The sequence below is a fragment of the Passer montanus genome, unplaced genomic scaffold (genome assembly GCF_014805655.1).
Source record: "Passer montanus isolate IOZ18808 unplaced genomic scaffold, ASM1480565v1 scaffold1, whole genome shotgun sequence".
In the NCBI taxonomy this organism is placed as follows: domain Eukaryota; kingdom Metazoa; phylum Chordata; class Aves; order Passeriformes; family Passeridae; genus Passer; species Passer montanus.
In genome coordinates this window covers 18,916,550-18,941,233 of record NW_024356504.1, presented here as the reverse complement: position 1 = coordinate 18,941,233, position 24,684 = coordinate 18,916,550, and the positions used below count along the sequence as shown (strand labels likewise).

The 24,684-nt window shown below is 40.4% G+C and overlaps 1 protein-coding gene across 10 annotated transcripts in view; it reads right to left on the bottom strand.

Annotated features, from left to right (window-relative positions):
- Positions 1 to 24,684, bottom strand: part of KALRN (kalirin RhoGEF kinase) — a 474,406-nt gene that overhangs the window by 177,266 nt on the left and 272,456 nt on the right. For all 10 annotated transcript variants that reach the window (XM_039698296.1, XM_039698264.1, XM_039698216.1 and 7 more), the window contains exons 11-13: positions 20,380 to 20,571; positions 6,771 to 6,940; positions 1,668 to 1,842 (exon numbers count right to left, since the gene is read on the bottom strand). In XM_039698296.1, the coding sequence (XP_039554230.1) occupies positions 1,668 to 1,842; positions 6,771 to 6,940; positions 20,380 to 20,571 (537 nt within the window). The remainder of the gene's footprint in view (positions 1 to 1,667; positions 1,843 to 6,770; positions 6,941 to 20,379; positions 20,572 to 24,684) is intronic.

The following is a 24,684-nucleotide window of genomic DNA, read 5'->3' as shown; positions in this document are numbered from 1 at the left end:
CATCAGCAAAGTAGTGACTGGTAGTGACACTCTTTGATTGAAAGACTGTTTACAAAGTAAAGGAATTTGAGAGCAGTGATTTGTTTTAATTTTTTAAAAATATTTTTACTTAAATCAGCACAATTGTAGGTTCAGATCTTGAATCTGCAGCGAAACAGGCTGAGACCTTAATGAGTAACTCACTTGGGTTCACCACATACTGTCTACAAACACATATGGGTGTTCCAGAGGCACATATTGGTTATCTCTCTCTTCTTTTTTGAAAACACAGATGCCATTTATGGGTATGTTCAAGTACAGCATTCACACCCATTTACATCTTTAAACTAAAACTCAATTATTCAGGATCTGCCACACCAACATGTGTAAAAATTATTTTCTATTTAAATATAGGAGCTAACATACTCTGCTGAAAGAGCAGTATCTGACATGAAATAGATACATTTATATATTTAGACACAAATACAAAGAATGCTGCCTCTCAACAACAAGGAGGTTGCACATAACTGGTAAGTAACTGAAACTATTCCAATTTATATCATTAACAAGCACTGTAGGACAGACTGCAGTGAAATACCTCACTGTGCAGTCACAGCAGAGAAGCTCAGATCCTCCTCACTGATTCCTAAATTTGGCATTCAGCCATAGAACAGGACACCTTTTAGGAAACTGGACACTTGTTTCCTGCCTTTTATTCCACTCTAATTCATCATGTCATGTCTTAAACACAAAATGTAACACAGCATTCTAAACCTCCCAGCAGTTACCAGCACCCACCTAGAGATTTACAAACAATAAATAAATAATAAATAAACCTACAGATTTACAAACAATACCTCCAGGAATGTATCATCCTCAAACACTCCCAGGTGCTCCCTGAACTGAACAAGCACCACAGAGATACCGCAGGAGGAACAGACCCACAAAGGACACAGCACTGACATCAGTCTCACAGACTGTCTACAAGGTAATACACTTTTTTTCCTTTTTCATCTCCTATCAGAACTACAGAAAGTCATTACTGAGATTGGCTGGAATATCCTGAAAATTTCTCACTCCAAGGATACCCCAGCATTTTGATGAATTTTCCATCCAGTGCTTTTGATTCCAAAAGAGAAGACAAAACAGAACTGAAATATCTTTTTTTTTTTTGCATGAGGACATAAATATGTCCCTTTCATTTCATAAGGGACATTTTTTTCCTTTTTAAATAAATCCACTGCAGTGTCTAAAAAGCCCACCTTTTAAATACTATTTCCTTTTATGCATAATGTGTTTTTTCACTCTGTGGCTTAGAGACAGGTGTGAATCTGTTTGTATCTGAAGAGACAAACCTCACTAATAAGTGATACAGAACTTTCAAATCCCTGAGTGACTCATGTCAACAGAGAGTTATAAAAGGCATCTCATAAAGCTTCTCTGCAAAGCAGGCAGATTCCCAGCATAGTCAGGGAAGCACCCATGCACCTCTTTCTGTGCATTCTGGCAGTTTATCCTGAAGTAAAAGGATTCATTAAGTGTGAATTAAAGCACAGTTGTAACTCTCTCTCCCCCACACAGGACAGCTGAGCAGAATCAAGCAGCCCACGATGTACCCTCACAGGGCATGTTCACATATTCTCTCTCTGCCACAGTTCCCCCACCCAGGTCATGCAGCCAGCTCTTACCTCAATGGTGTACTGCTCAAAAATCCGGAGCTGAAGGAAAATGTCTAGCTTAATCTTCCTCTCATGGAAGAGCTCTTCCATCTGTACCTGGGCCTCGTCGAGCTGCTGAAGGACAGATTCGATGTGGCTGATGGAACTGTTGTGGGGGGTCTTGTTGTTGGAAACAGCAGAGTCCCTGTGTCAAGGCAGAGGGCAGGGTTAGAGCTGAGCTGTGAGGCAGGCAAAAGAGCAAGAACTACACATCTGTGATTCTGCGTGCTGCTGAGGAGCAAAGCCAAGCACAGAGGGCTGAGGGAAGGTGTGTGCAACACTCATCTCCTCTGCTCCCTGAAATCCTGCAGATCCTGAGCTTGGCACAAAGTTGGAGCAGGGGGATCATCCTTTCTTGTGTTGTGGACACTGTGACCTTACATGCTTGGGAGGGGCAGGGGAGGAGATGCACATCAGTCTCAAGGGCTCACTTGAGCAGACTGGCTGGCAATCACCTTTAATGCTACAGGGTCATCTGCTCCTGCCTATACTTACATCAAACTGAGATGCTATTCAGCCTCCTGGACCTTTACAAGGTAATTTCCTGCATTTGCCCTATTACTTACAAATAAATTGAATCAGAATTATGAGTATTTTAGACCATGGCTAGCAGTGCTTGGTATCCTTTGAATAAAGTAGTACAGCAATGGATACAGGATACAGCACAAAAAATCCACAACACACCTTTCTGAAACTGCAAGAGAAATCCTGACTTGTATTTTCACTGGGGGAAGTGAAAGGAGATGTGACTGTGACAGGTCAGATACTGCTCCAGTTACATTTGCCATTTACAGGCAGCAGAAGGGAGCAAACCCTTTACTAGTGGGCTAGGACCAAAGGGGAATTTGCTGTGCTTGAAAGCTTAGCATGGGCACAGGAAAGCCCTGATGGTTTCTTTTCTATTTGTGCTTTCATGTATATTAATAGGCTCACATACTATGAGTCTGCAATGTCTTCAGCAATTTTTTTTCAGTGACTGTTCTATGGATAAATACTATTTGCAGACATAAAGAACTGAAATTTATCCTCAAACGCTCCACACAAGTCCCTCAATGTTCAGAAGGGCCAGAAAGGAAATTCTGAAGCCAAAATTTAATCTTGGCTTTGACACATTGGCTAAAACAAGATTTAATTGCAAGTACTACTGATTTCCCTTGCTTATATGGGAATATTACACTGATATTTCTCTCTCCAGGTGTTATGGCTTCTGCCCCACTCTGTCTGTTTTCACATTCATGGTGATCACAGGGTCTCTGCCTCCACATTAGAGCTGCACAGAGGAAGGAGGAATGAAAATAACTAGAGATTTTCAAACTACAGCTTAATCTGAGGCTGCATCCAATCAAGTTCTGTTTCCTTCAGTCAGCACCTGTCTTCTATAAAAGGACATGAAATAAGTCTTCACTCAGATGCAGGATTATTACTATTCATATATTATCTAAATTACTCAATGAATTATTCAAGACCGGTGTTGAATAATCTCTCACGGGATCTAGAGACACATTTAGTTTTAGAAATTCTTTTTCATTAAACATTTCACTCTTCAAATCAAGCCACACTTGCATTTCAGTGACTGATGCAATATAAAAGTTTAAGAGTAGTACTCTGCTGTGTTTTTTTAAGTCTCCTTGGATAAGGCATTGACAACACCCCTAGCTACTCCGGTCTGAGAAAGATCTCCCTACAGGAAAAAAACGTTTCTGAGATTGCATGCTTCTGTCACAATATTTCTTGTTCTGTCTGGTGATGAGAAACTCTGGAAAGAATAAATATAATACCCTTACTAATCTTTGAAAGGCCATGGATTAGAGTTTTAAAATTCAAATAAATTATTGGGACAAAAACCCCCAAAATAAACTCTGGGGAACATAAAATTGGACTCAGTACATTGCTGCTGACTTTGTTTAAAATGAACACTGTGCTCCTAAAACCACTTTCAGCGCTTTCACTGGGAGAAATCTCAATGAGAAATATCTATTATCTAAAGCTTATATTCTGAAGTACTGCAAAAAAGGCAAGATACCCAACTCTTCATTGGCTTTTCTTTTCAGCCACAAACATTCCTGCTTTTCTCATCTCACGGGAGCAAGTCATTGTTTTGCCTTTCACAGATGACCAGAAACGTTGCCCCCAGCAGCACCCCTGGAATTGCAGTTCAAAAGGTTTGCTTTGTGTTGGCTGCTGAGAACAAGGACCACCTCAGTAAAGCTCTGATAAGGAAGAGAGAGAAGTGTTTCCTGTGTGAACCATGACATGCACAGAATTTCTAGGCAGGCCTGTTTTATTCCTGATAGGTATGGCCTCCTGATGGAGTCACTGACGTCCTGAAGACCTTGTGTGAAGTGCAGTCCCAGGCATGGTATTTAGTTCAGGCAGCTGAGCTTTTCATTGCCTATCTGGAGGAAACAGAGTGCTGTTACACAAATGATCTTCTCTAAACCAAAATCTGTTCTCTCAAAGATAAGAACAAGAAATGTAAAACTTTCCAAAGCTCCAGTAATTTTATTGCTTTTAACCTGTGTTATGACATGCTTGATAAGAGCAGTGTATTTCATTCTTTCCATTGTTGTAGCATTTGCAATCTTCATCTATTCTTCACGGCAGGTACAATGTGAGCCACACTGAAATGCAATCCTGTGTTAAGGAAAGACTGCAGCAATTCTAGTTTTTCCTTTATCCGTGTGTTCTTTACCATTGCCAGCAGCAATGAAAGCTGGTAAGAGTGGGCACACACAGAGGCAGCTTCAATGGGTTTTTTTTCCACACTGTTCTGCTTTGAAAGAGTCCAGGATCACATTACAAGCTTTGCAGTTAGTCAGAGTGCTCAAATCCAACACTTGAACCAGCTCATCTTGACAGCTCACCACTGCAAACTTTTCTGTGCATTCAAACGTTTGGTATTAACTCCATGAGAACCAGAGGACTGATTTGCACAAATATGTTCACCTTGTTCCACCTTGCTCGCTGCTCAGAGAACAAACCAGACCCCAGCTTCTCTTTGTTAAACACAGCTGCCACGAAACCTGCCTTGGTACTTTGCAAGCATTGGAGCATGACACTGATTAAAAAGAAGTCTCAAAGCTGAGGCCACAGTCACTTTTCCAAGACTGAAGACAAGAATGGACTATGTTCACATTAGAAAAAGCTGAAGTCCCACACACCATCTTGCAGTTCACCTCTTTCCCATGCTCCGTTGACTTCTCAGCTCCAGGTATTACCCTGGCCACTCTCCACACTTCCCTTCTGACTCAGGTAAAATCCTTTAGGCCAAGCCCACAATCAGAACAAGGACTCTGAATGTCGACACATTCTGCAACCCTAAAAACCACTCCACACTCCACCTGATGGGCTTGTACAGGGTCCCTTCCAGGCTCTACTCCATGGGTGTTCACACTGAAGTGATGCCATTCCAATAGTTGAGAAGAATAACAAAAATATTTTTAGCCCACAATTTAAATGCCATTTTTTTGATCTCATAGAAATGCCCTAAACTTTGCAAACAATGTCTTTGCATAAAAGTAAGTTACCATGCAGACCTTTGACTGACCTGCTCCAGCTGGCCATGCACACATTCTCAGCTAAAACCCCTTCCCCTCTGGCAGCTCCCTTACCAAACCCAGCATGTTTTTATCCTACTGATCTCATCAGCAAGGATGAATGGAAGGATGGAATGTCCACTCCTGATCCTTCCTCTCCAACTCTAACACTGGCAAGCAATACCACAGCTCCAGTCCCTCTCCCTCCCCTGTGGTGCTGACAAGTCCACACACAGCAAGGGTAGGAATCTCCATGAGCTCTCTGGTGCAGCTGCCCAGGGCTGAAGGACAATCAAAACCTAGAGCAGTCCTTTCATTATTTTTTTTTCTGACCCAGCAGTGAAAACTCTGCATCCAGGATGACAGGGAAAAGCTTAGAGGAAAGCTCAGCCTATGGCAGTAGGAAAATACTTCAGGACTCCAGGAGGGCTCTTAAGGGCAGAGCTCCACCAGAGCCCTCCTTGTCCATTGCATTCCAGAGCATCTTGGGCTTTTCCTCTCAGGTTCCTATCATGGCTCATGGTTTCCTGCACATCTCAGATGAGAAGTAAAGTCATTACATTAGGAAAGCTCAGGGTGAGGAAGATGATGTCACTCTCTTGGAATGTCTGGTGAAATGCTTAAAACCTGGGATATTTGCATATTATAATGTATACAGAACATGCACACATGTGGGTAAGGGCAACCTGTAACAACACAAGGATCTAAATAATAAGTGATGTATTGGACTTGGTTCAGTGCCCAGCAACATCCCTAAAAGGCAGGAAAATTTCACTGCTGTCAACAAAGCTAAAGGCACAGAAAACCACTGTAACAACAAATGAGAGAGATTTCACAATCACAAATTCTGTACAAGCTTACTCTGCAAATATTCATTTGACAATACTTGCAGATTAAGAAAGAAAATAAACATAAATATCAAACACCCAACAAAAACCCCAACATCTCCCCCCACCCCAATTCTTGGGACTAGTGTCTTCATGTATTTTAAATTAGGCAAAAATGAGCTGGTTTAATTCACAGTGCTAGTAGAAGAACCAGCAGTAAAAGAGCCTCTTTGACACCATGAATAAAACCCACATACACAGAGATAAATAGAAGGGTGCTGCATGCAAAATGAAACAGTGAAGACTGTTAGACACGTGTGTATTTTATTAAGAGGAATACACTTACCCTACATCGGGAATAACCATATAAATCACGAGGCCTCAGTTCACAACCATTTAACAATCTTCTATAAATACCAACTAAAAATATTCACTTCAAACACATTTGGTTTCATTCACTTCCCAGTGCCTATAAATAATCTCTCAGTCAAACAGGAAACCAGTGCTGATCCACAGACTACTCTAATCAGTCCACACAAATCACTCCCTGTAATTTCAATAAAACACTCCAAAAATCTGAAGAATTATAAATAAGCAAAGAATTAACAAACTCTCCCAATTGATCCTAGCTTGCAGTTCCCTATTTAGGCACCCCTAAAGCACTGCATGCATCAGATTTCTCAACACCTGTGCCCCAGGTGGGTGCTTACCTGAGCTGCTGGATTAGATCTTCCCCTTCTTTAATAACATTGAGAGTTGCATCCAGGGTGGCTGTTTGCTGCTGCTGAAACTGCTTGATAAGCTCCTGAACCGCATCCACAGAGTCAGCACAGACATCCTCTAAGAGCTCCTTCTGCAGATCTTCCATCCATGTCCACAGCTGGGAAGAAGGGGAGGGAAATATAAATCAGAGAGGGATTGAGATTTAACCCTTTTGCTCTCTAATTCCAGATCAATAGGCATTAACTCGGGCTGCATGTTTCACAGGAAAACTGATCTATAATTTGTAAACCCAAATAGATGCATTTGATATTGATTCCATTTAAAGAAAGAAAATAAGATAAATATAATATCAGGTAGTTAAAAAATCAATTTCTATTTATTATACAGCAATAACTAATTATTTTATTCTTATTAGCTCTATATACTAGTAACAAATTAAAATCTCCTACAGCTGTGATAACCTAACTCTTTCAGGAGCTCAGCACTATCAGCTGCTATTAATTTCACATGCAGCTGAAGCCTGTTGCAGGACAGACCTGCAGTCTTTGGTATGTGTGTATGGTACTGACTGAAGTCTAACTGTGCCTGCTCAGCTATGCCTTCCCAGGGGTTGAGGTTTTGATGTTTCTTTTTCAGTTTGCAGTACTTAAACCCCCTCCTCAAAATGCACTCGGACTCTGCATTTTAACTCTGGGAAAATCCAAACATAGGAGACAGCAATATCACTAATCGACCCCATGAAGATCCATTAATTTTGAATAGTTCTGACTACCAGTTTTAAAGCCACAATCACAGCAACAAATCATTGCAAGTGCTTAGATGAGAATTTCCAGCCAGCTGTTCATCAGAGGTCTGGGCAGGGGCAGGAATGCCCCAGCAGCCTCTCACTGGCTGTAAAGGCTTAAAGTGAACAGAGGATTCCCCTTTAAGCTTGTGCTGAAAAGTGAGTGTAAAATTGCACCAACCGAGCTGGCAGCCTGCCAGCACACCCTAATGATTCCACCAGAGACTCTTTTCTGTGCCACGCCTGCCCCATTAACCCACATTTTGCTGGTGTGTGCTGGAGGTAGCAGGGAAGTACCGGAGTGCGAAACAGCAGCACACTGGGAAATGGCAAAGGATGCTCTGGGAAATAGCAAAGGATGCAGTGCTTCTCCCAGGGACTGCAGAGCTTTGTCCCACAGGACCTTGGGGTGAACATGAAGCAGAGGAGGACATTGTGTGTGGGTGGCAAAGAGCTGGTAAAAATGCTTGTGTTCAGAACGAGTTGCGCTGGGTCCCCATCCTGCAGCATTTCCTCTGAGACTGTGAATTCTGCACGTCCACATTAAATGAGAGGAGGATGGGGATGTCTAAAGCTCCAGCTGCCAAAGCTTCTCACAGCCAGGGCCCGCACCTAAGGTCAGTCACTAAGTCCTACACTTACACATGCTACAGACTTCAAGGATATTGCCCTGGCCCAAATCAAAATTATCAGAATTAGAATCTGTCCCAGCACGCTCATGATACAAGAAAAGGGAGAGCCCAGTGCCTTTTGCTCTGTCCCCACCTCTGCTACTGAGTCCTTGCTTGAGAGACTCACAAAAACAAGTATTAGAACATACGCCTTACTTGTAGGTTTTTCAGAGTCAGCTTTTAATGTTTTGGATAAATGCCTCTGTTTATTCACAAATATTATAATGATAATGGCCTAGCCAACTACTGGCCTGGAAACAGAATGTCTTTGCTTGGGATATTTACATATTTTCACATTCTTAGGAAAAAGGCAGAGTGTAAAAGGGGAACTATTAATCAAAGAAATAAATGTAAGTGAATAGGCATGAGAAATAAGTGAAAAAATGAAAACACAGTTAATGAGCCAAATAGAGGGCTTTTTCAGTTGTGCTTTGAGGTCCATGTGCTGAACTTTGGGAAGCTACCATAAAGGAAAATGCATTAGTGCCTTTATATGTTAATTATATTGAGATTCTTCCTGGCTTTGATCCAATCCCTACACCCACTCAAAGAGTAGGGGCAGCTGGACGAAAACAGACAAAGACCAGGTTATTCAGGAATATTACTTCTGCTTATCAGATCTTCAAGTAATAGAGCACTTTGTAAATACAGAAAAATAGCTATGTATATAAATCATCCTGTTTTGAGGTGGGGAAGACAGTTTTTTTTAAATTTCTTGTAATTCTTAGTTCCTTTTTCAACTTAAAAAAGTTTAGGAAATTTTCTTTATAAAACGAAAGTGAAATCAGGAACTTTGTTCATTGTTAGTAATCTGCTGTTTTCTTGAAATTATTTTGTTAGGGCAGAGGAGAAAGTTTCCAGCCTTCAGAGGAAAATCCTGTGCTCTAAAGTGTCTCCAGAACCCAACTTTTCAGAAGGAGCATTGGGCATTTAAGATCTTACTCCACTTTTTGAGTAGGCTTCTAAATCAGTTTCAAAATACTTAAAACATAAGGTGTATTGTATTCACCTGGAAACAAAACACTCCCTAATTTCAGAGAGCACTCAAATATATTAACTCATATTAGCTTCAGATGTTTCCATTAATGACCTCTGTCTATAAGGATTTGCATATAAAATCTATCAGAATCTAGGTCATCCTTGACTCAGAGGCCTTTAATCCTTTAGACTCCACCAATCCCTGGAAAACCCTAATACAAAGAATCAGTCAATATTAATAAGATTAGGAAGATCTTTCAGGAAAAATTCACAATAGGAATCTGATTCCAAAACCTCCTAGGTTATGAGCTACAATTAATAGCACCTGAAATAAATTGCTGCCATGCCCCACTTGTGAATGCCACAGCAATGAAAAGACCAATTCCATATCACTGCAACACCAGAACAGCTGTTAATCATAAAACAGAAATCACATCCTGATTGTCTCTGCTCAGGAAAATCAGTCCCTCTCAGGGCCTGATGTTTCATTCCAATGCAAGTATTTGACCTATTAAAAAAATCCTGACTCTTAAAGCCTCAAATCACTGAATACTTTGTGCATTTCCAGTCCATGCTGTGACCTACTCTAAACTAGACAGCTTAGACCAAAGAAACTGTTCCCATTAAAATCTGACATATTGCACAGCACAACTTTTATTTAATATTTTCAGAAATTGACTTCTTTTATTCTTAACTTGAACAAAATTTGTGACTACTTGTTCCATTCCCATACATACTTCAAACTATTACTAAGGTACCACTTGATCCCATACAAAGGGTGTATGTAGATATATGCAGATATTGCAAATATAAAGACAGAATTTCCACATCCACCTGTGGTGACTTTCACTAAGTTTGCCAGTCATGCAGGAGTCCACAAAAGGAGATAAGCTCTGCATTATGTTACTTAAAAGGTACTAAAGAAAAAAAAAAAATCCTGACTCTTAAAGCCTCAAATCACTGAATACTTTGTGCATTTCCAGTCCATGCTGTGACCTACTCTAAACTAGACAGCTTAGACCAAAGAAACTGTTCCCATTAAAATCTGACATATTGCACAGCACAACTTTTATTTAATATTTTCAGAAATTTACTTCTTTTATTCTTACCTTGAACAAAATTTGTGACTACTTGTTACAGAATCCTAGAAAACAATACAGAAGTATTACAAAAGTAACTTTTGTTCTTCCTTCAACTCATCTATGCTTTGGGGTGATTAATTGGACATGGTGAACCCGATGCATTTAGTGGTAGCACCTGAATTCAGTCTATGAGAGACCTGACTCAAACCTGACACATGCAAACTACATGTAAAAATGTCATAATTGTTTGCTATGAGAAGTGTCAGGTAAAAACCTATCCCTAAGCCTTTAATGTTGAAGGTCCATAGTGGCTCCACAACTGAAGCTTTATTTTATCAAGGCTTTACACAAGACAACTAATTCTCCTCTGATTACTAGAACAGTGGGAAAGAAGAATGACACTTCTCCTTTCTTTTGGGATAGCATCTGGTGCCCCTCATGAATGGTGACAACAACTTTTGCATCTTCCTAGGATATGAAACACAGATAGTTTCCCTGCATCCAAGAGACAATACAGCTGTTTATTCCCAGCTACTTAATCTGATGAAATACCCTTCATTTTGCTCAATTACTGAGACCACTTAACTCGAGGTCTGAGGACACCTGTGCTTGTTACCTAAAATTAATGCTTTTCACTTAGAAAAAGGAACCACTTTAAACAAAATCTAAAACCTAAAGAGATTGCTAAGAAAACATTGTCTGCATGGTTGGAATAACTATTAAATACCCAATGCTTATATGCTGCTATTTGTAAATGACAGAGATGAGTTATAATCCCCTCAAAAGCAGTTTAGAAGCACTGAGTTATGGGAGCAGTGCAAAGAACCAGTTCAATCCAGGAGATTTACTGTTGTACAGCATTTTTGCTAGTCTTCAAAACAAGTATGTTAATGGAATCAAGCAACTTCCCAGGATGGATGTTCTGCCCCTTTACTATGGCAGAGAATTGTTGTGTATGGCAGGGCAGGCCCCAAAAGGATGCTCATGACAACTCAGGAACAGAAAATTCATCACAGCAATGAAGACAAGGACAGAATGCACAAGAATTCAGGGACATGTAGAAACCCTGCTGACACTCCATGAATTGCCATGTGAGTGTTCAGAAAACCAAGGACAGGCTGAGAAAGACCCCCCAAAACCCTCAAGCAGAACTGCTCCAGAGAGAGATGTTCATCAACCCTATTTCTCTCTGCTACTATGCCAGGCTTTTACAAGCCAATTCTATGGCAATAATATTTAGCTTTGTCATGACATGCACTAGGAAGTCACACAGATCCCAAGTTAGGTTAATTTGTGGCACAACTTCAGTCTGCACTTGTGTTAAGGCATCTGTTCAAATGCTGTTGTGCATCCAGCTTGACTGCACAGCCTTTAGGAAATTGTCCCCACACCAACATGGCGGTGAAAATAAAACTTTCCATCACAACTAACCTTCATCACCTGGTATTTATTCACACTTACAATGCATCTAGCCTGTTTCTGTTGAAAGAACTGAGGGTTGCTGTAAACTGGAAGCATATTTCAGCAACATTGTCAGAAGTCACATTCAAGCTTTCAAGAAAACATCAACAGAAACACGGAAAACAAGGTCTGTAATGATGAGCTGCAAAGTGACCTCATGCCACCAGCAAAGTGTCACAGAATGGCAGCACACATAATAAAAGGTGACAGGATTGGATGTGACCAGACACTGTGTATGAAATGCCAGGACTTCCATGGTAAGACACAACCCATGAGACTCCCTGCTGCAAAACTTAATGTTGTCAGATACCACCACACTGGTTGGGAAGAAATTACAAGTGGAAAGGGAACATTCTGTGAAAAAAACTGATCTCTCCCTGACCTCTTTCTTGCTTTTTCTCTTTTCCTGGCCAATTTCTTGACATTTATCCTTGGTTGGGCTGCAGCTGGTGCTTCTGTATGATCAGGCTTTTTAATTAGTAACCTTGCCTATGGCAAAAGGATTTGCACTGCCTAAACATCTGATGCTTTTTCCAAGTCCTGCATGGACCAGATTGATATAGGACAAAATAATCTCCTCTCAAGGCAAACATGATTTGGGTAGCTAGGCTTACATCAGGGAGTGTGTAGATCCCCAGTCCAAGGTCATGTAAATGTAATTCAGGGACTATTTGATCTAGAAGAGAAAATTGATTTATAAATGAAGAATAAAATTTACACATTCTATGCTTCTTCTGCCACCATCATGAACAAACATGTTCCTCTTCTTGTATAATTTTAATATGTTATTTGTAATTAGGAATCTGGTTGTAATTAAATTCAATAGCTGTCAAAATCAAATTCTGCACTTGATCACACTGCTTAGAAAAGTTCTTCCTACGTCAGAAGATTTACCCAGTTTCACAGCAGTGTGATACAGGACAATTTGGTGCAGGGGAAGCTTCCCACACTACAAATGCAGCAATCTGCTAAAATAAATGCAGGTACCCTCACATTCTCCTTATTGTTCATTGGTTCTAAACATCACTTCTCAAATGGAAGTTGCAGCACCTCTTCCCTCTGTTCTTTTTCCAGTGACTGGCTGTATCTGCCACTCACAGTCTTACCCTGATCTGCTGATTTGCGCTTTTTGTGTAACTTTGTGCACTATGCCCGGGGAATTGCAGAAATAAATAACTTTTGACAATTTTGAATCATTCTGCATCTTGCTAAGGACTGAAAAAACTGCATGACTTCTCTTTAATCAGTCAGTCTTGTTGGATCCATTGACTTGAGCCACTCCACTGACACAATTTTCAACTAGTTAAATAGACTCCAGTGCATAGATGTACTTTGGGTGAAAGACAGAATGTGTCTTTTGTGTGAGGAGTGAATTACAGAGGTGTACCTGTATGGCTTTGATAAAGATTTACTCAGTACAGATTATTGCAGGCTGCCTACTCTGTTGCCCTTGTACACAGCACTGAAGCCCACACACTGGAACTGGGAGAAGCTCATCTTCCTCAGCTTCAGGAAATCAGAATGGGCAGAAATATGTTTAATAAAAGAATACTTTATGAAAGTTGGCACATCTTATTTAAGATGCTCATAAAACTTCCTTTTAGCCCAAACCACTGTTATCTGGAGTCTGAGGCATACAGGCTCACATTTCCACAACATGCAAAACACATGCAAGGGCCTCAAAAGCCAAGGAAAATATTTGAGTGGAGCCATTGGTCTGTAACAATGCTGGTGAATAGCCCAAAAAATGTGGATAACAAAGTATGAACTTAAATGAAGTCTACAGGAATCCTTTGGCTAGCACATAGTGGAAGGATGGAAAGAACTTTGTTTCCATGCACAGGTTTGACTTCCTGATATTTGGTTTATGTGGCTGCATTTACAAGCATTTAATTCTCATTACTTTGATTCTATCTCTTTTACCAATCTTTTGCCATCACAGATGGCAGAATTTTATTCAGAAGTGGCCTGGCTGTGCTTCAAACTCCCCTGCTCAAGAGCAGGATGTGCTGCCAGAATGCCACAGCTCTTTTCTTTCCTGACTACTTAATGCTTCATGAAAAAAACTTGCTTCTGGGCAACAAATGGACAGGGAAGAAGGGCACCCTGTACCACCCCAGCTGTCCTGGTTCCTCAGTCCCAGATCTTTGATAGCTTTACAGACAAGATTTTGCTCTGCAAAAACCACCCCCAAAGTTAACAACTGGTGAATGTTGGCATTTTATTCCAGGCCACAGTCTACTCTCTGGAGCTGGAGGGGGATTTGCTTTCATTTTGCTGCTTCATGGTAATTGATTGCTGATAACCCAGAGTGTACTTTGATGTAGCTCGCAAAAAAATAACACATTTTATGCCAGCAGAGCCCTCTCCACAGCTACAATTATGAGAATGAGAAGCTGACAGGTGATCTGCCTTCTCCAAGGAATCTGCCACCCAGGCAAGGGACAGCACACATGGGCACTGTATGGGCACCTCTGCCAGCTCACTGCTACCATATTCTCTAATTTCTGCCTGCAAATTCTCTCCTGATGGGAATAGCAGAATATTTAGGAACTGAGTACTTTATGAAAATAGCAAATAAACACAACAAAACGGCTTTTACTTAGAATCATAGAATCACAGAATCATTGAAGTTGAAAAAGACCTTTAAGATCACTAAGTCCAACTGTCCATCTAGCACCACCAGCACACAGATTCAGCTCCCAGCAAAAACCATGGTCATACTAACAGGAGGCATACGTCTAAGGTTTGATGTTTCACAGCCCTGCTGTGAGAAGAGGAGCAGATATTTTCAAAGTTTGATTTTGCATGCTGTTGTGCATCTATTTCAGCTGTTAATATTGTCCCAGTGAAGGCCAGAATTTCTAGCTTTTGAACAAAACACATACTGCTTAATTCTAAGACTAAAAATTCTGAGATGTGAATTGGCCACTCAGTGAATATTTTATGTGCAGTGAGCCCATTTGGGTCATTTTAATGTCTTATGCTTTCTTTCTTTCTTTTTTTTTTAAATCTGGACATAACATGAGAAAAGGAACAAAAGTGCTGTCCAGGACAGGAGCAGTGTGTAAGACAAGCACATGTTCAGAGAACAAGACCTTTTCAGAACTTCCAGAAGTTGCCAGCAAGTGGAGTTGCTAAACTGAACATCCCCTGCATCACAAATCTTTATTATCTAGTGGGTGATTGCTCTGGAAAGTCAATATTAGCAGTAAAAGTCAAACAAATTTTTAAGTTCAGTAACATTACATTTGATTCCTGTGTCAATTCACAGTGAGTGACAGGATTACAGGATATATCCCAAAACCACTGTCATGTTTGCTCCATGATTAACTTGGATACATTCTGTCAGCTCTTCTGATGGGAGTCAATAGCAGCTGACCTCAGTCCCGTGAGCTTTCTGCTCCCTGTGTCCCAGCAGCTCTGCCTCAAAGTGAAGAACAAGCCCTGTCAGAATTAGTGATCTACACTGAAATAATCTTCTAATCACAATATTCAACTCAAGCAGAGAAAATTTAATTTCACAGGTCTTGGTTATCAAGTGAAATGAAGTTAGCAGTGCCTGCAATAAAACACTGTTACCATTCCTGACTGATAGGGTAGCCCCACTCCATTTCCCAGCTGAGTAACCCCACTGATGTCTGTGGGGTGACCAAGGTGACCTACTGACCACAAATGATATAGGTTATAATACAGGAAGCTGACTGACACTTAATGGTGCAGGACTTAGCTCTCACTTTCTCATGGCCTTATCAGACAAGATTTTTAGAGTGAAACTTTCCATACCAGGTGCCTGCCTAAGGCTGAATTTGATGAATTTTGAGGTGAAAGGGCCAGAATGAGAGAAAGGGACAGAAAAGGTACTTTGCCTGTGTTAGTTTTATTTCTGTTCAAATGAGATGCTCCAGACCCTCCATGCTTTTAAGCAAGGGTTTGAAATTTTGCAGGGCTTAGCCTTGATGTCAAGAATACACATTATGTCATTCATGTGAACATTTTCCCAAATTTGGTCACTCAAAAGACCTCTGCCAAGTTCCAGTTTGCACATGTTCATAGTAACATGTTAGGAATCTGGCAGTTCCTTTTTCTCAACATTAAATATTTTCTGAGCATACTCATCCCCCATTCTGTGGGCCAGGTAGGCATGGCAGGTTCCACAAGGAAGTGCCTGCCCTGTGCACCTTGTCCTCCTGCTCTTCTGACCCACTAAAGAACAACAAAGCACAGAGCACACGATCTGAAAACACATTTCTCTGACTCTCCATTTTTTTTTGGGCTGGACTCAACACAGAACTGGTAATCTGAAGCCCATTGAGAAACAAGAAACCTAGAGGTGGTAAGACATGCTTTTCATGTCCCAAAAAACCATGAAACAATTGCAGAACCGTTTTATAGTTTAGTTAAGGCCCCATATACTATAAATGGATCGAAATTCAGTGAAGTTCCTTCTCATTGTGAAGTTAGCAACTGCATCACCAGCCAATACAACAAGTAACACAATCTAAGTCATGACTTAACTATGCAAGAGGATTTACAAATTTTTAATTATATAGAAGCGGTCACAGTGCTCTTTTCTGTCTACCTTTTAATACTTGGAAATGTAAAATACACTGCAGAACCTTAAGTATAAAACTGTGAGACATGAAAATATTAAGATTCAGACAATGAATTGCATGTTTTTCTTTTGTCCTTGAGGGTTTTGCGTCTTCAGGGTGTAATTTTATGACATCTGCAACCTATTCTACAGAAAGCTCAAAAAATATTATCTTTTAAACAAAATCAAATGCCAGCCAAAAATCCTCTATCATCATTTGATCCTAAAGCCAAAAGTTCACAGAAGAACATCAATTATCATGAGATTTGTGATACAAGTGCAAGATCTGACAATCCTGACAATAATTGATTCAGATTTGAAGAAACAACCTAAATTCAATTACACTTAGTCCTGAGAGAAATTATTCAGGTATGAGTCTGTTGAATGCATTTATGCCAGTGATAATAATTTATAACTTTACCCTGCCACACAGATAATTGGATTTCATTCCCACGGTACCAGGTTTCAGCTCACACCATCAGAAATGCCTTGGTCCAGAAGGGTACAAAAATATTCACTACAAACTAGAAAAGCATAAGGAATGCTATAGGACAGTGGGACACACAAAATCTTGTTTACTTACAGACATGGCAATAGGACACCATTACTCAAGAATTATGCCCCCAACAATCACTTAAAGGACTGCTTCCAATTTATGCCTCTAAAGTGTTATTACCACACCAAAAAAGTCCTCATTTCAGCCATTTCAGTATGTATTGTTCAATAAGGTCACTTAAAAAACCCATCAAAATTATTGTTATGCTTAATTGACTGTGGTTTTGATATTCCTGGAACTGTATGAGTCAGTTTTTAGCAGAAGGGACCTTCTTTAATGCTTTCACATGAAATAAGCAGTGATTCAAGTCTACTGTAGTATAAAAAACCACTCTGGACTTACATTACCCATGGGGATATCTACATTTAAATGACTCCCTAATTCAACACTACCGATTGTCCTGAAGAAAATACAAGGAAGACTGACTACAAAAGGAAACATTACTTTGACAAGAATAAAAAAAGTAGTAGCAGTTAAAAGTTTCTCAGATGGTGAGAATCTGAGCAGTTGCATGTGGAGATGAAGAGGTGGGCAGAGTACAGGTGAAGGAGAAGTTCACAGTCAATGAACTCATCCACACTTGGGAATTACCACATCAGAAACACAATTCACCTGTGCTAGGAAGACTGTCAGAAGAAACATGCTCATTGGGAAGATCTTCAGAATATTTCCAAAAAAAGGAAAAGTATCAGTAAGACCAATTTTTTCTACTTAATTTACTCTTTCACCATTTGTGTCTCAATAGATTAATACAACATGAAATAATGAGAATTTGTGAAGCTTAGATGACAAATGCATCTAGGCCATCATTTCCTGCATCAGGGTCAAAAAAATATGAAGGGAATTTTTTTATTTCAAGGACATAAGAGAAAGAGCTGTTCATAGTTTAAGAAATAGTTTTAAAAACTACAAAGGATGAAGTTAATAATGGTGGGTATTATTAAGTAAGTGATAACATCTTCTAGAATATTGCAAAATATTTCAGGTGTTAAACACATTAACATGGCAACCAAACTACTTCTCCTCACTCCAAGACACTCCCAGGTGATGGGTTTGGGTGGTCACAGCACTTCCAGCCTCAGGCCAGCATGGCAGGTAGGAGGGCAAGGGAGGGCTGTGTGAGCACCAGGACTGGAACGGCTCCTGGTAAACACCAAGAATGGACCACAGATCTCCCACTATTTTATTGCTGATGCAGCAAAAGGATTCTTTGCTTTGACATCTGCTGTGATTTAAATTTATCTGTTACTATTTAAATTTACCTGTTTTATTGCTCATATTGAAGAATGACAATTACATTGGTTAACTTTCCATTTTACAATACACAAGAAGGGCCAAGCAAAGCCAAGCAATGACTAATTTCTACCTAAGCCAATCTATTTATAGCATAAAAAGGCAAATGAAGATACAAACACATGCTAAGGCTCTCCTGTTGTAATGCTTTACCCTTTACACCAATTCCCCCCAGGCAGTCTTTTGTTATTTCACTGTGTCTGTGGGGATTCCCACAGCTGGCAGACAAAAACTAAATCTTGGAATTGAATCCTGTCTGCAGCAACTTCCTCACTTAATAGTTTTGGCAAAAACCCCTCAGATATTGAGCTGTGTGGGTTTCACCAGTGCAGAAACACGTCACTGAAGGAGCCAGGTGGTGACGCACAGTGAAAACCACTGACCCTGCAGAAAATCAGTGTTTGGCCCCTACAGGAGTGAATTAACATGGGGTAAATAAACAAAGACTTCCCCTTGCAGAGCTCCTGGGCATGGTCAGACTTTGGGGAACTCGTGGAGACTGAACAACTTTATCAACCCAACCCAGTGGCTGTCCTTCATTATGATGGACGTGGGTTCCTGTGTCCACCCTGATTTTGCTGCTGTCCCAGCAATGCTACAGCTCCCTTGACTGTCCCTCTGGAGAGGGAGTCACAGAATCATAGAATAGTTTGGTTTAGAAGGGACTTTTACAGGAGAGCGGCACTGAGAGTCTGTCCACTCTGGATCTCCTTAAAAATGACATGAATTGACTACTGAAGCACATGACAGAACCAATCTGTCTCACAGGAAAACATTAATTAGGCAAATACTTAGCATTTACTCTTAACGTCTAGAGAACAGCATTGATGTTAGCACAGAAGACAGTTTTTAAAAATAATTTTTTAAAAATGTTAATTTTTAATACATCTGCATTTTTATTCACCAAAACAGAGCTCATTAAAACCAGGTGTGTAGAGCAGGCAAACTCCCTTCTTGTTGAAGAAGAACAGGAGTATAATGCACTGCAATCCCAATTCCTTCATACAGGGAGGCTTTATTTCCCAAAGCCACATTAGGCTACACAATACCACTAACTATCTTATTTTTTACTCGTCATCACCTGCATAGGTGAATCAAGGTTAATCACAGCAGGAAACTGTTCTGAAATCATTTTTACAGAGGAAATAACCAATTAAGTTTCCCCAGTGACAAACCAGCATAGCTGCAAGTGTTTCAGCAACTCTGAGAAGAACAAGCTGAGAATTAACTATATTTTAGTATACTGCAGAAGCAGGATTTAAAAGAAAAACCTTTATGTAGCAACAGCTATAACTGTAAAGTCCATCTTCCATACACATATGAATAAATGTATGCATGTACCTTCTACTTCAGGGGCTCCCCTACACCCTGAAGCCTGATATATGCCTCTTGTTTGGAACATGTAAATTAACAAGCAGAGACAAAGCTTTCAGCTTCTCAGAGTATCTTCCTGATCAAGTGTGCTTTCACAAGCAGATGCTGCAGAGCATGAAAACAACCATCCTGACTAATTCCATCTTTCTCAGCAGAAACCCTATCTTTAAAAGTCACTCACCACTGAATGGCCTTTGGACTGCAGAAAATGTGAAGTATGCTTTAATTACATCCCCAGTGGCCTCCCATTTGATGTCCTGTCCACTGTATCTCCTCTGGCAAGTCAGTCTTATCTCTGGATATTTTTCAATTACACTAAACAGCATTTATTCAGATCCTCACTGATTCACTGTATGAGTATGTGGCTGTTTTTTCTTTAGCAGTTGTTTTGAAGTCTGCCTCATTAAACAATATAAGATTTCTAGTAACACATAATGATATTAGATACATTAATTAACAGTACATTTAAATAGAATCCTCAGAGGATCATGCTGCTGGCATGTTTTTACTTAAAGTGTTAATATCAACTCACGTTCTTACAAGAGAATTCTTGCTTTCTAACAATACATTCTAGTTGTGATTAAGCACCACTTGAGATGGTGTTGCTATATTTCAGTGTACTGTAACATTCATATGTTTCACGTTTTATTTCCTCTTTACAACAGTTATTCATATGCATAAATGAACTGGATAATATCAACCCAGTGTGGTGAAAATGCCTTTTCTCTGTTATCTGAGTTTTCAAAGACAGCCTCTTGCAGCCCTCTACAATACACAGCAAAAATCCCTCATGCACCTCTTACCTCTTTGGTGTGGGTATGGAAGGAGACTGACATGTCCAAGAGAAGTTTCCTCTGTTCCACCCTCCGGACAAAGTCCTGAATCCGAACTTCCAGATGCCGGGCTGCTTTATAGATCTCTTCAGGGTCACATTCCCCAGTCTGAGCCAACTGCTCTGCAGCCTCCAAGAGCTTGTCTGCATTGGTGTATGTATTCTACCAGCAAACAAAGCAAGAAACACAGTATGAGTAATACAACTGTGGCAAGTAAACCCCTGAAAGAGGCTGTTTATCCTTATGGCATGAAAGCAAGTATTACCAGAGTTTTAAAACAATAACAATACTTCTTGGTGGCATTGCCATCTGTGAAAGGAGAACATATAAAGCCACATAGACTAATGCTGAGTACACATGAAATTATTTCTTATTTGAAACACACCACCTCAACCCAATCCTGCCAGGCACGGCAATAGGACTTCCCATTTGTTTTTTTTCCAAGTTCCCTGCAATTTCTCAAAGATAATGGCATGAAGCAAGGGGGACTCACCAGCTCAGAAGGCTACAGTGCCTCACGTGACACTCAGCCACCAGCTCACTGCAATGGCCTCCCAACTGCTCTCACATTACACTGTGTAATCATGTTAGCCAGAGATGTCTCAGCCCCAAGAAACATTTGCCTTTCACTGGCTTTTGTGAGACAGACCATGTCTTCAAGCTCCTTCTAGGGTTTTTTCGTCTTGTCTACTGTTCTGCATCATGTTTCCAGATGGAGTGAGTCCATGTGATTTGCTTGCAGCTGCCAGTATGCAATGCTCAGTTCCAGTTTGCCCAGGGCATGTACCTGCCCTGCATTACACAAGAATTTGAACACTGCATTATCCTGAATAGATTTACCCCACAGCCATGGCCTTAATGATATGAGGTGTAGGACTCCTGCTTCACAGAGAAGGAACAGAAGAACCCAGAAGCAAATTAATGTACCCAAGATATGCCAGACTGTCAAGTAAGAAAGGAGAAATCCATCCAGCTTGCCTCAGGTTTCAAGCTACCTGCCCATTCTTTCTCTCTCTTTTTCACATGTCTGGAAAACACCACTCAACTAAAACAGCACAGAGTCTCATGAATAACAGGAAAAATGGAAAGTGAGTGCAACCATCTTCTCCAGAACCATGGAGCTATGCCTTAGTCAGCTTGGGTAAACTAAACAGGGTAAACTGTTTAGGTAAACAAGGGTAAACTACCTTGCTGTCATATAAAAGTTTTCTTCACTCAAGATAAGGCCAATGGCTTTTTGGTATTCAACACTTAACAAAAATAAGGAGAGACAAAGATATCAGCTTCAGGGTGTTTCCATTACTTGGCTAGATCTTTGGAACTGCTTAGCATTGGCTTGAGGCTACTCTCACCGGGAATTTTAACTTCTGCTTCAATAGTAGAATTGTAGCACCTTCCTTGTCAAAATCCTCCTCAGTTTAAAAATGCATTAACTTGGTGTATATACACAAAATACCTCTAACACAGTGGGCGCACACGTATTTCTGACATTACACAAACACTGTCAAAAATAAAAGCCATGGATCAAGCCCTGTTGTTCATACTTAGATAATATCCTGCTGCAGTCAACAGTTGTTGTTTGAGAAAATGTTCAGTACAGAGATGGAGCACTGACCTCCAAGTGTTTAATGGAGGAAAATATTTCCAGTTATAAAAAAGCCTAAAGAAAACATCTCATTCACTGTTCATTTTCCCAGTTTCTGAGGGCTGACTATAAATATCCGGTATTTGCATTTCTCCTTTTGGACTGTGAAGAGCATATTTGAGACAGTTTTGTTACCAATAGTAAATTTTTATTCCCTCACTTTCAGGCTACTGCTATAATGGTTAGGCTGTTAACAGCAGCAAAATTTTATGTTTTAATAATCATTTTTTGGAAACCTCTTTAGCTGAGAGTTTGTAAAAAATGTTCCATTTAATGTGATCTGAATGAGGGTCCAGTTTCACTTAACAGTATCCTTTCTGAATGATTGTCTTCCAATAGTATTTGGAGCAGATGCCAAAGCTAGCACAATTTTTTCAAAGTCTAGTCCACACCAGTGTTTTTCACACATTACCACTACAACAACTCACACACCAGTCCAGCTCCCTGAGCACAAGACTGTTCCTGCTCTTATATGTATTATTTAGTATTCTTGTAAATGCCTTCCCTCTCTCCTTGTGGCACAGATTTGGGACACAAAACAGTTTTGTTGGAATACAGTATGGACACAGATTTTCTTCATTTGTCCCTGAGACATTTAAGTCCATCTCTGCTGAAAGCCACACAGTTTACTGACTCCAACATGTGCTATGTCAAGTTACCTGTGGAGGAGATGAATTCACAGATACAATGACCAGATGTAAATACACTGGTGAAAAGCATGGAGGCTGGACCCTAGACTTTGGGGGAGAAAGAATGCAGACTGGCCTCAACAGAGGCTCTGGCCTCACTGCACAGACAAAAAAAAGATGTAGCAGCCCATTTGCATTGCACAAGTTTCTCCAAAGGCAAAGGGGATTTTCTGAAGGGAAGCTGACTGGGTGTGGAAGGGGCCACACTCAGTGTTTTCCCTGGGCTGTGACAGGCACTGTCAGCATACAGGGATGCTTCCCTGAAGAATGCATACCTCATTTTGGATGTGTTTGTATAAATGTGTCATGCACAAAAGGCTTGAACACAGCACATTTTGAGTATGGAGACATTTTTCTTCACCCTCTTTTTCTATCTTTGTCCACTGAGGTCACAGGTAAGTGTCTGGATTTTAAAACAGGTGCAGTTTACGATAGGAAAAACAACTAATGGTTCTATTCCTGCCATTCTAGAAGGAAGGTGCTGAGAGATTTCCAGCTCACTGTTGCAGATTTAAGAGATTTAGATACATTTCAGATAAGCAGCCACATTTGGGAGCTAGCCACCCTTGCCTTGAACTCCTGAGCTTGATGTGCTCATGAAAGGACTGTCCTCCCTCATCAGCTGTCGAGATGTACACACAGCACAGGCCAAATAAGCCAGAGGTTACTCATTTGCTGAGGGCTTGCTCTACTTCTCTTCTGTTTGTTTGCTTAAAGTGCACATAAATCACACCAGATGTTGTTACACATATCAAATATTTTCATGTACATCTATTTCTCCACAGGCATTGAACCAAAGTGCTGTTGAGGCTGAGAGCTTCATCCTGGTTGGTGCTACAATGCTGCACTGCTTCCCTGCTCCCTACATTTTCATCCTGAGCTTGCTCTCGTAATAGCAATCTCTTTGGGGTACAGACCCTTAGTTTATTTGTTGGAAGCACTTTATACTTTTTTTTTGTGACATAACCCTGGATCAGCCAGGGTGAGAATCCAAGAGAGAATTAAGTTCTACAATGAAGAAAAGCATGAACTGTCTCCTTGTCCCACCATCCCCATCCAGAAGAGGTTAGCTCAGATTCCCAGTTGAGATCTGGCAGAAAAAGAAAATCCATGAGTTATAAAATTACATGCTTTCTGAAATTTTAGGGTTGCCTTAACCCCTGAGAGAACTGTCATGTGCAAACCCTTGAAATTCTCAGTGAACTCCTGACTGGCATTCCACACTTCTGTACCATTTCATGCACAAAAACCAACTTCCACCTTATATCTCTTAATAATCTTTGTAGACCAATCTTTGCATAATAACCTATTTCAATCATGAAACCTGCGAAGACAAGCAAATCCTATCTATCTACCTATCTATCTATCATCTTCGTGAACTTCCTCACATTTCTAAGGTATCATTCAATTTAACACAGCATTTTGGTTTTGGCCCATGTTCATTTACATTAAATTATTCCATGTAGTTTTTATCTTTTGCTAGGAACTGCACATGTAAGTAGTTTATTGCTGCATGTTTTTAGGCTGATTACATTGAAAATAACTGTGTCTAGTGATAGTCCAGGGCAGAATTCATGCCCTTAATCTGGACAATTTTTTTCCAGAACAATCTGCCCCTGCATACTATTTTACAGCTGTTTATTGTATTTGAGGGATTTTCATGGTAACAGTCTCCAAGTTCTCCAAAGTGTAGTGAGCCATTCCCATCAGCCACAGAAAGATGTTTGTTGTAAACATCAGGATAAACATAGAGGTGGGAACTGGGCAGGTGATCAGGTACATGATCCCATTAAACACAAACTACATACCCCAGACCTCACTTCCCAAGTAGAGGCTGAGATAAGGGGAATAAGGCAGCACTAGTCTGTATTGACCAAGTTCTGGGGCTGTGTAAGCCAGTTCCAGGCAAAGGTTCCTTGTACTGATTCAGAGAGCTTTGTC